At 45.3% G+C, this 14,952-nt stretch overlaps 1 protein-coding gene across 3 annotated transcripts in view; it reads right to left on the reverse strand.

The window, feature by feature from the left end:
- Window positions 1–14,952, reverse strand: part of raph1a (Ras association (RalGDS/AF-6) and pleckstrin homology domains 1a) — a 79,328-nt gene that overhangs the window by 6,689 nt on the left and 57,687 nt on the right. For all 3 annotated transcript variants that reach the window (XM_085385421.1, XM_085385420.1, XM_085385422.1), the window contains 10 exons: window positions 11,537–11,614; window positions 8,226–8,300; window positions 8,049–8,133; window positions 5,100–5,221; window positions 4,557–4,622; window positions 4,266–4,409; window positions 4,079–4,189; window positions 3,870–3,968; window positions 3,105–3,225; window positions 1,486–1,616 (listed from right to left, as the gene is read on the reverse strand). In XM_085385421.1, the coding sequence (XP_085241547.1) occupies window positions 1,486–1,616; window positions 3,105–3,225; window positions 3,870–3,968; window positions 4,079–4,189; window positions 4,266–4,409; window positions 4,557–4,622; window positions 5,100–5,221; window positions 8,049–8,133; window positions 8,226–8,300; window positions 11,537–11,614 (1,032 nt within the window). The remainder of the gene's footprint in view (window positions 1–1,485; window positions 1,617–3,104; window positions 3,226–3,869; window positions 3,969–4,078; window positions 4,190–4,265; window positions 4,410–4,556; window positions 4,623–5,099; window positions 5,222–8,048; window positions 8,134–8,225; window positions 8,301–11,536; window positions 11,615–14,952) is intronic.

Below are 14,952 nucleotides of genomic sequence, written 5' to 3' on the forward strand. Positions count from 1 at the left end.
ATTTGTTGCAGTTGTATCAACATAGTTTATTGTTAAATCCCCCAAACTGATTTTATCTCGTATAAAATGTTACAAGTTGTCCTTTTATATTCATATGTATATATTCCTATATCTCTATATATTTATCTATTTATCTCAATATTTATCTATTGTAACTTTGTTCCTAAACTAATTTAATACGAGTTCTTGTTGTTTGTTGTATATTTGCTGCTCCATTTCCATCTGGGATTCATAAAGTTTCTCTGATTCTGAAGTTACTATAATGTTAACGTTTTAGCGCAGAGGGGCACGTAAGGCCAGCAGCAGGCTGTCAGCATACTAGCAATGAACAGTGGAAACCTTCTCATTAAATCAATACACTGCTGAATCACTGCATGTCCAAGTCAGTTAGGACTTGTTCATCAAAACAGAAAAACAATGCATATTTCAACATTATTATTAGCGTTAGAGTTCAATGTTATTAACACGTTTCATATTCTGGGCAGGTGTCAGGTTCCTCTGACACGCGTCTTAGGCAGTTTGTGGTTGAGCTGCTGTTCCACGTTCGTTCCAGCTTTCTTTACAAACTCTTTGTATGGCCTCTGATCTGGCATCAAACTCAACGATGTTCACCGTGAGCCGGGCTCAAACATGTCTGGTTAGCTTTAGTTAAACAGTGTCATTCATTAAATGTTTGCAGGGGGCATTCACACCACGAGGTTAGGAAGAAAATCCAACAGGTCAGCTGCAGCCGTTTAAAACAGGTGGAAACCAACATATACATGTTACCATAGAGACAAGCTGGCGGGATGGTCCTGACTCTAACCTGACTGGGGTCATCGTGCCCGTGAGCGTGACCACTCCACGTACAGTAATGGCAACAAGCCTGTGTTACATTACATGATATAATGACACTGGCTGCAGCGCAGCAGCAAAAAGAACATCTTTGACTTGCAAACACTCTGAATGATTAGCTTTGTGTTCGCAGCTACTTGCTTTCTGACGACCAACGAAAAGTCCTGAATCCTAACTACACATCTGCAACATCTACATTTGCTTGTTTTTACTGTAGCTTTTTTAAGACTCGTACAGTTTGGGTTTTAATGAACGTATGATTTACCACAGACTGTGATTCACTAACAGCTTTTCAAGGCCTTCAAACTAATGCACAGAAATGCTGGAGGAAGCATCGTAGGCCTAAAGTCGAGGAAAACATCTGTCACATCTACTCAACTGTTCAATGTCATGATTGTCCATTTTTATACAACTGCAGCTCAAGTGTCACTTCAAATAAAACCAGTGCTTTAAAGATTGCAGCCAAGCTGTTAACATGCCAGTTACATCACTTCCTGTCTAACCTCCACTCCCTCCTCCTCCTGCACAAAGTGGAACTGGCATACGTCCCTTCATCTTTGATCGCTGGTAGGAAAGCAGAGGGGAAACATGGGCAAAGGCAGAACACAAGCAAACAGATGATGGAGGAACACACTGTGAGCATGACCGCACCTCTCCTTGTGTTCCTCTCCTCCAAGCATCAGAGAAAATGGAGCTGACGACACTCTGGGAGCGGGTGTGGCCCGATGATGTCATCTCTGATACACCGCTGTCTGACTGGCTCGAGTGGTTGGACTGGGATTCTGGAGGGTTAACAAAACATTGAGAAACTGATGACAGTGCTTTTAGTGTGTCTTTTAGCTCATGTTTGAAAGAATCCAGCTGCAGGGATCTTTCCACAGCAATGTTTATCAGGCCCTGAGTGCTCCTTCAGCCCTAATGTGTTTATCTGTAGGTGAGATATACATTCACATGTAATACATAACAACACACTGCACAGCAAAATCTCCAGTGTTAAATTAACACTAGAGAGTGTCTATATGGGTCCACACCTCTGAGTGTTAAATACAACACTGTTGAGTGTTAAATGAACACTTTTGACAGTGTTATATGTTTAAAAGTAACCTAGTCAGTTTTGAAGATTAACAATGGCTAACACTGAGCAGTGCTGATTTTCTAACACTGGAAAATAACTCAAAATGTTAGAAATATTCCAGTGTTAGAAAATCAGCACTGCTCAGTGTTAGCCATTGTTAATCTTCAAAACTGACTAGGTTACTTTTAAACATATAACACTGTCAAAAGTGTTCATTTAACACTGGAGATTTTGCTGTGTATGAACGAGCCAGTAGAGCAGGGCGATACGACCAAAAATATTTATCACGATATACGTTTGAAAATTTGCGATAACGATATAACTGACGGTATAATTGACACGAGACAAAATATTTTACGACTCCACAACTTTATTAGTGCAAAAAAACCAAACAAACATCAGTGTATTTTCACTTAAACAAGCAGCTGTTTTTTGCATTAAAGTTATATAAACTTTAACAGTGCAAATGCAAACTCCTCGCTGACAGTTTAACCAAAAGGCGTTTCCAGTGGAAACTGGCCGACATATCCTCAGCATAACCATGTATAACATCCACAAAACTTAAAAAGAGGTTATACACACACAATACGGTAATATCATGTTGAAGCGCAGCACGTATCACTCCGCGAGGCTCCGCCTACGATAGCCGTAATGCTCCCACAATCCATCAAGCGGTGCGGCTTCGTAGCTTTGCAAAGTCGTACTGAAACATCTGACAGATTTTCGAGCGCCGTGCACATAAAATCGTTTCGAGGTCAGTAAACACAACCAGAGTTCATACATAAGGCACACGGGATTATAAGGGGCTCTGTCGACTTTCAGAAAAATCAAAGGATTGATTTTAAGTGCGCCGTATTTTCCAAACAACACGGTAATAACGACGGCCCGCTAGCATGCGCTACCAAAAATAGTGCTTTGTTGTGTGTCTGAGGGACGAAAGCTAAACCAGTTCCACACCAGTGAAGCTGCAGCATTTTTACAAACCAGTTCAGGTTCATCTGTTTCATTCAACGATCCACTTTCTCCGCCATGTGCGTATGTAAACAAAGGCACTGTGTATGTGCGTTTTACCCATATTCTATCACGATATTTCATTTTCTTAGCGTTTCCCAACATTACACCAGTATTACCATGAACGGTATGATATAGCCCCGCCCTACCAGCCAGTGATCTCAACCAAAGGAGGCACACGGACCTGGAAGGCTGGAGGAGCTGGATCCAGACTTGATGGAAGACGAAGACAGGGAGGACCAATCATAGGCTGCCTCCGACCTCCTCATTGCCTCCTGGAAGTTCATGTACAGCTGCTTCCCGTACTGATGGACACATACACAGGTGACACTTTACACAAGAAAGGCAGCTTCAGCAAGTACACAGCGTCCCCACAGTGCTCCCCCCATGTGCATCAGGCTGTGGGCAGGAATAAACACTTGGGGGGGAGGTGTCAGTAACAGCACGCCGATCATAAATCAGTAGTGAATAAGTGAAAATGACAAAGTAATAGCAGGCAGTATGAGGCGTGCTTATTAGATCCCATCTGTGGGCTGTCACACACACAGTCACAGCTCTGTGGACTTTAGTCTCAGGTTACACACTCTTATAAACAGCTAGGCTGAGAAAAGGAGCACACAGGCAATCAGAGCGCTGAAAGTTTGGCAAAGTTAGCTGGCACAGGGTGTTAGACCATGGAAAAGAATTAGAGCACATCATTTAACAATAAAAACAGGAGTTGTTGTTGTTTGTTTTTAAATAAACAACAGCATCCTAAACACGGGCAAACTCTTCAATTTATACTTGTTTTCATACATCATATCCAGAATAGTTTCCCAGTTTTTCATGGTGCACCAGCATGGTCCTGTGTCCCACAGCCTGTGAGCCGCACCAACATCATACACTACGAGTGAATCATCTCCGATTAGAGCCGTCGTGTGATACGACAGGGAGACTGTGAAACGTTTACCTTAGCGATGCGGATGCTGTTGATCCACTGCTGCAGCGTTCTGACATCGTCACAGCAGAGATATTTGATGTACTGTGACTTCTTCTGGATCTGAGGGTGCTACAAAAACACGCTGCATTAACTCACTGGATACTATTAGTTTTAGACCCATCCAAGCGTCACTACAGTTTTTCACCACTAGATGGCAGTGGAAGATCATGTCCACCTACCTTCAGCACCATGCAGTAGTCTGTGGGAGCCTTGTACTTGCTCTTGTAGTCCTGACCAAGGTAGACATTAACATGATCCAGCTGGAGGAAACACGCCAGGTCTCTGGATGCCTGCACAAACACACGTATCTCACAACTTTGCACCCAAACACTGACTGTATGACAAAGTGCTGCCTCCATTACACACCTTGGCCTTGCCCTTGGGAACGTAGTAGATGCCCGAAGCCCTCAGCAGAAAGTAGCGCTTCTTCCAGGACTTTTTGCCATCCTCCTTCAGCCATAAGACACCCTCCATCTCAGGGACGGACACTGAGCTGCCCCCGAAACACTCCTGACATACAAAAACACCATTTTTATTTTCGCCTGAAATTAAAACCATCATGCTAAATGCTAAACATTCTACATGTTTAGCATTTCATGTAAGGACCCAACAGAAGGGAATCTGATGAGGAAAAAAAGAATAAAAATAGAGACCGACCTCTAACAGAGCCTCCTTGTTCCTCTCGGCCATCTCGCATGTCTCCTTCCTCCCCAACAAGTAGTTCTGCAGTAGACAGTGAGCATGAGAAAGAAGGGGTAGGTGAGGAGCTGGAAGTCCAAGAGAAGGTTCAGTCGAGAAGTCGCAGCAATCGGCTCATTATTGTCCAACTTCTGGTTTAAGGTCAACCCTAATGTTCAGGAAAAAGTCCCGCTGTGACCTGCACTATGCTGCATGTGGAGGAGCACTCCGAGCTGGTGCAACATGCCAGAATCCGCCCCATGAATGAGAGCGGTGTCCTGCGGCGCTGTGAGGGACAACATGCCACTTCTCCACCTTGCTCATCACCTGTTACCTTTTACAAGATTTGCCTGGAAGCTTCTGCACCTCCTCTGACACCCAGCTTTCCAAGAAGAGACACGCGTGACAAGGCGGCTTGTCACGCGTGTCTCTGCGACGGCGTTTGATTCTTATCAGCCGATTCCTGAACTTTTGAACATTGGGTCATAATTGCAGGGTGCTTTACATGTGCATATGTCTCACCTGGGGGTTTTTGAACAGAGCATACTTCTCTATGCGCTCAGTGAACATCAGGCGGTTCTGGCTGTCTCTGGTCCAGTTCAGCAGGTTCTCCACGAGGTTCTCGTGATCCTCAAAGATCCGCTCTGCATACAGTCAAAGTCCAGACCGCAGCATTAAAATCATTGCTAGTCCACCACTAACACTTTCAAAGATTTTGTCATGAAGCAAACGATAAGCACAAAGTGTTTCACACGAGCTAAAGATCTGGAAATGTCCCCGCCGCCCTGACACGTTTCAGCTTTCCGTACGTCCACGTTTAAAATCTCAAAACAGGAGACTTTAATTTTCCTACAATAACAACCCAAAAATGTTTAGATGGGAGTTTTTTGACCAGTTTATGAATACTAACATGTGATTAAAGAGGCGTGTTTGTTGATACACGTCAGCTTTCCTTCAATCAGCAGAAGAATCCTCATTAGATCATTCCTGCTGTGCACAGCGACATCAGCTTCAGGTCTGAAACAGGAAGTCAATTTATTGCTAAAGGGTGCCCAGCAGGGTGCTGGTGGCGGTGTGGGAATGTGAGGGGGGTGGTGGGTGGAAATAGACGTGGAAAGCATCACTTACTTGATTAATTAGTACAGCTGGATTTAAATCTAACCCCAGATTGTGTTTGTAAGCAGAGCTTTGAGAGACGTGTGGATTTGTGTAAACGAGGAAGCTTTAGATTCAGCTGGATGTGATCAAACACACTTTGACGTCCCGCTCTCTTTCATAACACTGCTGACCGCAATTCAGCAGAAGCCCTGAAGATGTAGGTTAGATCACACGCATCACTGCACTGGACCTACAAACAGACTGTGTGTGTGTGTGTGTGTTAAACTGAGTGGAAGCTTGTAGTACAGTGTGTGCTACATACACGCAGTTCAACCCCCAAAGGAAGTGTGTGTGTTTGCAGCTGAATATCTGTGCTGTCACTGATGGCGAAACATCACTGAACACAATTACAAATCTAAGCTAAACAGCAGAACTGAGCTTCACTCGTTTGGTTAAAGTCTGGTAGCACCAGATCACAAATCCCAGTCTGCTTCACACGGTGAACACGAACACGTTACACTCATCTAACAACAGGTAAGAGCATTTTAAAAAGAATCCTCTTGTTGATTGATGACCCATAAAACCAGGTTCAGTTTCTAAGAGCTCACATTGAACACGGAGCTACAGTGATGCTAAACCAGATGTGACAGTGACGGGGGACCGAACAGTAATATCTGTCAACCACTGCTCATCAGCCATATCTGATCAAAACACAGATTTAACGCTCCATATTTTTGTCCCAAAATAAGTGCCTGAGCCTAGAATTTCACCTGCAACATGTTTTCCCAAAGACTGTATGATTGCAGCCATTCCCCAACTCTCTGTGAATGGGACTCATGGCCATTGATCAATGGTCTTTGATCAGCGGGTTTTGATCAATGGTCGTGAGAATTTGCATAATTAAGATTAAGGAACTGACCTCCCAGCCCATTGTTCCTTCAGTGGGCTGGTTTCAGTCATTGTGCAAATGTCCTGTTTATAAGATTGAAACCTGCAGTCAGCTGAGACTGAAGACGTCACCTGATGATGACGAAACGTTTCTCCCACAAAACGCTACGTCCAGATGAACAGAATCAACTTTTGGAGACAAAGACTGTATGACTGGAAGTAGGTGCAGCAGCGTGGGACGTCAAAAAGAAGACACGTCACGTAGTGTCCATGTGTAAATATGGGAACAGTTTAAAAAAGTATGACTCAGGCTCTGATTGTGGATCACAACAGCTGGTGTTTAGGGATGAGGTCATCTAAGTGTCCACTGCAGCCACCAGCTGTACTTTCATACTGCATTTTCCATCTGTGAGATATATAGATATATATGTATATATGTATATTAGGGGTGCAACGATACTCGTATGGATATTGAACCGTTCGATACAGTGCTTTCGGTTCGGTACGCATATGTATCGAACAATACAAAATTTGTAATTTATTTTATCAACTTTCCTTCTGACGATGCTGTCTGTGTTGAGCGCTCAGTGGATCTGCGCTCGACAGTGCAGCCTAGGCGGAGTAGTCGAACGCAGATTCACTGAGCGCAGGGCAAGCTAGCGAGACAGAAGTTAAGCTCTCGTTGCAACATGGCAAATTGAACCTCCCCCACCCTCATTCAGATCTGGCCTTTGGAACTATTTTGGTTTTCATGTGACGTATGACCCTGAAGGTAAGCGCGTCATGGACTAAAGTAAAACAGTATGTCGGATGTGCCACGCAATGGCACATCCGACATACTGTGGATGTGCGTAACTGTGTGTTAGCGCAGTTAGCTCGTTAACGTGTTGACGCCGTCCCCCACGCGCGGGGCGATCTGCGGTAGCTCGTTAACGGAGATTTGCCGTGTTGTGGCGTTAACGTCATTTCAGATTAACGCTGACAGCACTAGTGGGAACACAACGAATATGACTGCACATTTACTCCGACATCATCCTAGTGCAAAGACAAGTGGAAGCAGACAAAAACAACAAGCACGCATGCTACAAACTTTACCCGAGTCATTTAGACAGCCGTTAGCACACGATTCTCCTTATGGGGACCTGATATGTTTAATATGCTGCTGAGTGTGTGTTTATTTTTATGCTCCTCTTTCCCTTCCCATTTCTGGCCCACTTGTCAGACGGACGTGTATTTGGGATTTTGGAGGACTGAACTGGAACGCGTTTGTGGTGGAAACCTCTGTGTGTGCTGTGTGAAGGGTTTGCATTAGTTTGTACACATCAGGGACCCTCAACACGAACTTTTAGCAGAGCTGCACATTAAAAAACCCAACATATTATATAATTTTTTAGTAACTTCTCTCCCTGTGTTTGCTTTCAGGAAACAGGAGTACACATGACGTCATGAGCAGACAGAAGAGCCTCTGTGTGCACGTGCACTCACCCATCTGCAACTCGCTGATGGTTTCCACCAGTGACCAGTCCGCACTGTAGCCACAGTGAGATTTCTCCAGCAAACTGTCCAGAACCTAAAGACAGGGACCAACTGTGAGATTAGCGCTGTGCTCATACTCTACTGCTTTTTAAACTAACTGCATGACTACACCAGCAGGAGCTGTACCTGTCTGACCGTTTGCCGTTCGTCCACCATCATGGTCTTTGAGCTCTCGTCTGACAGATGAACACGAATCACCAGCTGTGAGCAGGACCAGGAGGAGAGAGCAGAGTACGTAACACGGCTAAATGTGAGCTGCTAACATCTCGTAAGCTAACCTTAGTCAGGCTAATGTTGCTAGCAACTAACGTTTTCTTTTTAGGCTAGCGCACTGGCTAATGTTAGCTTTTTATGGGTTGAGGAATGGCTAACACAATGTTTTATATAAGCTAATAGTATCGTTGTTTTCAGCTTCTTGTTTTCACAATTTATTGTTTGTTTTTAATTAAATCTCGGACACTGAAACCAGCGCTGAGCTACACTCGTTTTATTGAAGCCTTTCTTGAAATGACTCCAGAAAGTTACAAACGTGATTACTTTATATTTACAGTACTCGTTCATTTATTGGTTAGCATTAGTATAGGCTTGTTTCTTTTTTTTGAAAATGATAAAATATGTTGCTATATGAATATTTCTCCCATCTCCTAGCACGGTGTATGTCATTCTGTATGCTGCGAAACAGTGCAAACTTTCTAGACTCTTCAGGTTTACCATCATCTACGCCAGGGGTGGGCAACTCCAGGCCTCGAGGGCCGGTGTCCTGCAGGTTTTAGATCTCACCCTGGGTCAACACACCTGAATCACATGATTAGTTCGTTACCAGGGGCCCGTTCTTCGTACCGCGCTAAGTGAGTTAGCTGGATGAGATTGTTGACGATTTCGCGTGATCTTGGATCGTTCGGTTCCCCGAAGCTCATCCGGGACTTGCTGTCATAGCAACAGAGCCGTAAGCGTAAACCTGCTGGGGAGCAGGTTTACTTTATGTAAACAGGATTAGATCGCGGCCACGCAGGTATGTCCGCGTCATTTATACGAAAGCAACAGCGATATTCCACCACTGTTTCACCATAAATAAATAACATCAATGTAACTAAAGATAATGCAGCACTTGATCCTTTTATTGATTTCACACAGATACATACAGGTCATTCCCTAAAAAAGGGAAATGTACTATTAACATTCTATTACATGTATGTGATTATTACAGATGTAATTCATATTTCAGAGTAGTAATTGTAAATTACTTCGTGTAATCAAGATGAGAGACCACGGCTATAAAAGCGAAGGTGGATTTGGGAAGCCTGTCGCAGCCATGTCCTGTCCGTATACGCGAGCAGCCCATTGCGGAAGGTGCAAGATTGATAAGGAGAGTCCTCAGAATTCAGCGTATATTGCGGGACAGACAGGATCCTTTAGCTCAGCGCGACAGTGTGCTCATAGAGAGATATCGATTTTCCCGTGAGGGTATTATTTACTTAACCAACTTGTTGACGAGGGGGTGCAGGACCACCACCTGTCTTTTTTTGCTCTGCCCTTTTCTTGGTTGCTGTTATGAACAAACCAACAGAGTATTCCAGGGTCTCTTTTCAAGAGACTAAAAGCAACATAAGTGATAAATATTACCATTCTGTAGAATATTCTTATATTTCACTTTTACTTGTTCCCATGTTCTAGTGGGTCCTGTCGTGGCTCTAATGTGAAAGAGGATATAATGTAACATAATATAATATAATGTAATATAATATAATATAATATAATAAATCTACCCTACCGCCTACTGGTGTTGGCCAGAGGGGCCGATGGCGCGATATGGCAGCCTGGCTTCTGTCAGTCTGCCCCAGGGCAGCTGTGGCTACAACTGTAGCTGCCTCCACCAGTGTATGAATGTGAGAGTGAATGAATAGTGGAATTGTAAAGCGCTTTGGGTGCCTTGAAAAGCGCTATATAAATCCACTCCATTATTATTGTTATTATTAGATTACTTACGAGTTTAATTTGTCAGCAACTTCCTGCCAGCCCTCTCTCCTTGCTTTTGCAGCCTTTGCAGTGTTCCCTTGGGTTCTGATTAAACTCTGAAACTCCTGACATCCCTCACTCAAGAGTTCTTGCTCTGCTGCCGAAAAATACCGAGCGCACTCCTTCGACATTTTCGCCGACCAATCAGAGGGTTGCCAATCACTGTTTCTGCTATCGATGCGTAGCCCCTTTTACGACACCCAGTGATCGCACATTACTTCAGCCAGCTGTACTAATCGTCAACAGCAGGTGTGTTCGGGGAACCGGATTAGCGAGCTCACGGTTAGCGCGATGGTTTGGTCTTGGATGTGTCATTTGATCTTGGATGTAGTGAGCGACGTACGAAGAACGGGCCCCAGGCCTCTGGAGAACTTCAGGACATGTCGAGGAGCTAATTTAGCCATTTAAATCAGCTGTATTGGTTAAAGGACACATCTAAAACCTGCAGGGACACCGGCCCTCGAGGCCTGGAGTTGCCCACCCCTGATCTACGCAGTGATGTCAGAGAACCGAAATCAGTGCATCATGAACTGAATTCAAATGTTAGAAAACATCTGAATACACTGTTTTCAGTAAGAAAGCTTGCACGTAGATTCTGACATTCATATTGGCAGAAGCTGGGGTGAGCACAGCTCCTGCAGGCTTTGGTAAAGTCCAGACAGGCTGCTGTCAGGTTGAATTACGGCCTGTTGTGATTGGTTCTCTTTGTGTTAATCACCACCAATCACCAGTGATAGCAGTGCGTTTGAGTCAAAGTAAAGATTTCACTGTAATTCTGACAGTTTCCAAAGCAGAAACGTGATCTGGTCTCTGTGGTGGGTCCGCGCCGCCACATACATGATTACATTTTTAACAACCTCATCTCAAAAGCCACCTTATATCACACTTTCGTATAGAGCCAGTTCTATGCAGCCAGTAAGTGTTCATTCTTGTATTATTAAAAAACGTGAGCGATGGGTTGAGTGTGATTTTATGGGCTTTGTGCACACAGCTGTTCATACATCTGCCTCTTTCTCTAATGGGGCTTTTGCAGACATGGTGCTGAAAGATCACTTTTCTGGAGCTTTGTGCAGGATCAACATACAGATGATTCAACACACACACACACACACACACACACACACACACACACAGGTAGCTGGGTGTGTGTGTGTGTGTGTGTGTGTGTGTGTGGGGGGGGGGGGGGGGTAAATCCAGGTTGGTAATCCCTCCTCTCTCTCTCTGGGATTGGAACTTAACTTGCAGCGGTCATTATGTAGAGTGCTCAGTGTGTGTCTGCGTGTGTGTTTGATGTGCATGTTGACCCCAGCTGTTACTGACCAGAGCTTTCAGTGTGGAGTAACACTGACTTGACCCAGAAAATGAAGTGCGGCGAGCACGTGCCGCAGACGCAGCTACCAGACAACAAATGCGTGGCTCACCTTCTTCACCTGGGCCTCCTTGATCTTCTCGAGGGCCAGTCGGATGTTCTCTGCCTTCAGTTTGGCAGCCTGCTCCTCCTACAGACACACACACACACCGGTCAGTCAATGCAAACGCCAGCAGTCACTCAGCATCGAGCCCGTCACCTACCTGACTCCTCCAACATGAGTTCATCGTTTGTTTCCCTCAAACAGCCAACACTTCTGTGTCTGCTTGATGTCAAATAATATTTGCGAGGTTTAATTAAAGAGAAGTCCAACTCCAGGAAATGCCGGCGTTTAATGTTTGGGTAGGATCGATGCATTCCCAGCTGGCTGTGTGCCAGCTTCCCGTCTCACCAGGCTTCGGATGCGCTGATGTAGAAAGGCCGAACAGGTTAGCGCCACCGCAGAGAGCTGCTGTTCAGGAGCCCAAACTACGAGGAACCACGGGAAGAGTTTGGCTGGCAGGCGTGCCTCTCCTCCTGCGTCTCTTCATTTTAATCATCGTCATCAGCGCGTTATTGGACAGCACAGGAAAATGAGACTGGATTAATGCACGGCTGTTGGATTATCCAAACTGAGCACACGCCGCTACTTCAGCCTGGACAGACGCCGCTTTATCACGTCAAAACAAGGAAGAGGAAGGAGTGGAGGAGGAAGACGGTGGATCGGAGCAGCTTCAGGCACAAGACCTGGAATCAAACAGACTGACCGCGTACGCTCATGCTGATGCAACCATCAGCTGATCTGCAGACTAACAGCCTCCTGTATCAACGAGCTATCAGACTTACTGAGTCAATCCCAGAGTGAAAGATGCTACCCTGTCCTGTCACATCCTCCCCGGCCAAGCGAGACAGAGGGAATGAGAGGAGGAGACGGAGGGAGAGATGCACCCAGCTGGGGGAGGGGCATTGCTGCTGTGCAAGCTTACATGGAAGAGCACTGATCTCTTTATCTCAGGCTCTCATGCCCCCTCCTCACAGACTCGCACTCCTGCTGTGCTCTGCCCAACACAGTCATCTCCTCCTTCACTTTTCTCCTGCTGCTGTCCTCACCTCACCTCTCTACCGCTCACATTCTCTTTGAGTTGGATCCAGTTTTAAGGGGTCTGAGTATGGAGGCGCTCTGCTGTCAGTCAGGCTGCATGAAAACAGGAGCCATGTGGTGAGGAGGAGGAGATTAGCAGCCACTTTCCCTCATTCCCCTCCCCCACCCCCAAAACACACCGAAGGATGTGCACACACATGCGCGCGCACACGCACACAATTCTCCAAGCAGCACTGAAGCGAACAGCCTAAGCTCATAAAGAGCTTCATAATCCAGTGCCCATACTTGACTGGCCTTAATTATTCCACTTGGTTCCACAGTTAACTGTCGTGACAAACATATATGGAAGCAGACAATCATTCAGAGGTACAGCACTGTGCAAAAGTTTTGAGCCGCCCCTCATTTCTTTATCTTTTGCCAAGAAACAAATGAAACCAAATGTGCACAGACTGAACCGATACGGCCTGACAGCCACCGTTCCACTGAGGCCATGTCTTCACTGCTGGTGGATCAGTTTTAGGGCTCCTGTCAAACCTTTGGCAGGACGTGACTAAAGCCAGTGAAACAAATGGTGGGTTTCTGTGATGGGCTGTTAGTAACAAAGTGTCTCTGGACATATTTAAAACTGGTTCTTTCATCCTTTCAGTTGGGGCCGTTTTGATGCTTGATTAACTCAGAGAGGGTCAAGTGGCTCTAACGGTCTGATGCATGGCTTGACTGAAAGTCAGACAAACCACAGCTAATGCCCAAAGAAAGCCCAGAGAGCTAACAAAGCTTCATTTTTGAATACTTGAACACGCCGACCTCTGACATCACTGTGTTTTCCATCTTGCAGCATAATCATCGTCTCTCTGTCTCACACATATTCAGCTGGCCTACATTATGAAGCAGCTAAAATGAGCTTGTGCTCAGGGAGAGAGCTTCTGCCTTTGAAGTTTTCTAGGATGAGTCCCCTCAGTGCTGCAGCTCAAAACACAGCGCACAGATGAACTGCACAACTGGGCCAGCAGTGTGTGGACTTATTGCTGAGGCAGTGTAACACTGACACAAAAACAGTATGCAGACCTGCTGCATCCACACACACACACACACACACACACACACACACACACACACACACACACACACACACACACACACACACACACACACACACAGTCTAATGACTGCAGATAATTACGCCCGCAGTGCAATCACTGCTGCAGGAATTAGACTGGCCCAGAAGCTCATAATCTGCCTGGATGGTCGGGGCCGTTATGCGTCCTCTAATCTGGGACACAGATGAAAAGAAAACACGGACTGTTTCCATCTTCCCAGAGACAGCTCGAGCATGTTGTGTGAATCAGAGTCAGGAATAGTGCAGCGAGGCAGCAGCGAGGCAGCAGCGAGACGGTCTGACCCACAGCGGTGTGAGAACACTGGTAAAACATTTGTTCCAGTATATTCACTGAATTCTTAGACACAAGAGCCAGGAACAGTACAAATACTATGCAATGAGATACTGCATCATTAGAAAGTTCTTCAAGTATAATTTGATCATTCAGCACTATGTAAACGTCCAGCTTTAAACGCTGTTTGATGCAGTCGATTTCTAGGATGATATTCCTTTTTCCTCAAATTGGAGTTTTTGCGGGCAGCTGGCTGCGTTGTGTGCACGTGTCTACGTTTGATGCTCCTAGGAAGGGAATCACCCCTCTGTCCTCCAAAGGAGATTACCCCTGCAAATTTGGCACGTTCCTGTAACATCCAATCAAAGTGCCACAGTTGCTTTTTCTTCCAATGAAATCCTGTCATTGCCGATCCAATCAGGATAAAGCCTCCTTACTTGCTTGGTATTTAAGCTGGCCTTCCTAATACACACAAATACAACCTGCAGCTTAAGAACCACAGATTCTCCGACAGCTACGATTGCCACGCTCCCGTCCACGGACGTCCACGTTCAGTGTTAATACAACTCCCACTGCAGTTAGTGCAAGTTCAAAATAAACAGTAAAACACATAAGACGTGAAAATGTTGGTAAAAAATAACATAAGAAGAAAAACGAGTTTAAAAAAGAATAAAAAAATTATTGAAAATAAAGCGGGAACGCCTGATCTCCACCAGCAGCCGGGATGCTGATCCCAGTAACGATTCTATATAGCGGGTAGCTGGTCCCATTATCAATACCAGCACCAGTCTCTGTTACTGCTGCTGGCTGCAAACGCTCGTTAGCACAGAGACAGCCTGTGGACCGTGGTTTCTGCTAACAGCAGCTAACCTAAACTGTCCAGGAGAGCGCTCACACATTCAGCCTGAGCTTTGCCACAATATGAAATATGAAATATTATCACACACATTTAGTCTTTTTTACTGGAATGCAGCGTCCAACACCGGCTGAGCTGGTTGG

The sequence above is a fragment of the Rhamphochromis longiceps genome, linkage group LG16 (genome assembly GCF_057381845.1).
Source record: "Rhamphochromis longiceps isolate RC_006_pf linkage group LG16, R_longiceps_female_GT1.1, whole genome shotgun sequence".
Classification (NCBI taxonomy): Eukaryota; Metazoa; Chordata; class Actinopteri; order Cichliformes; family Cichlidae; genus Rhamphochromis; species Rhamphochromis longiceps.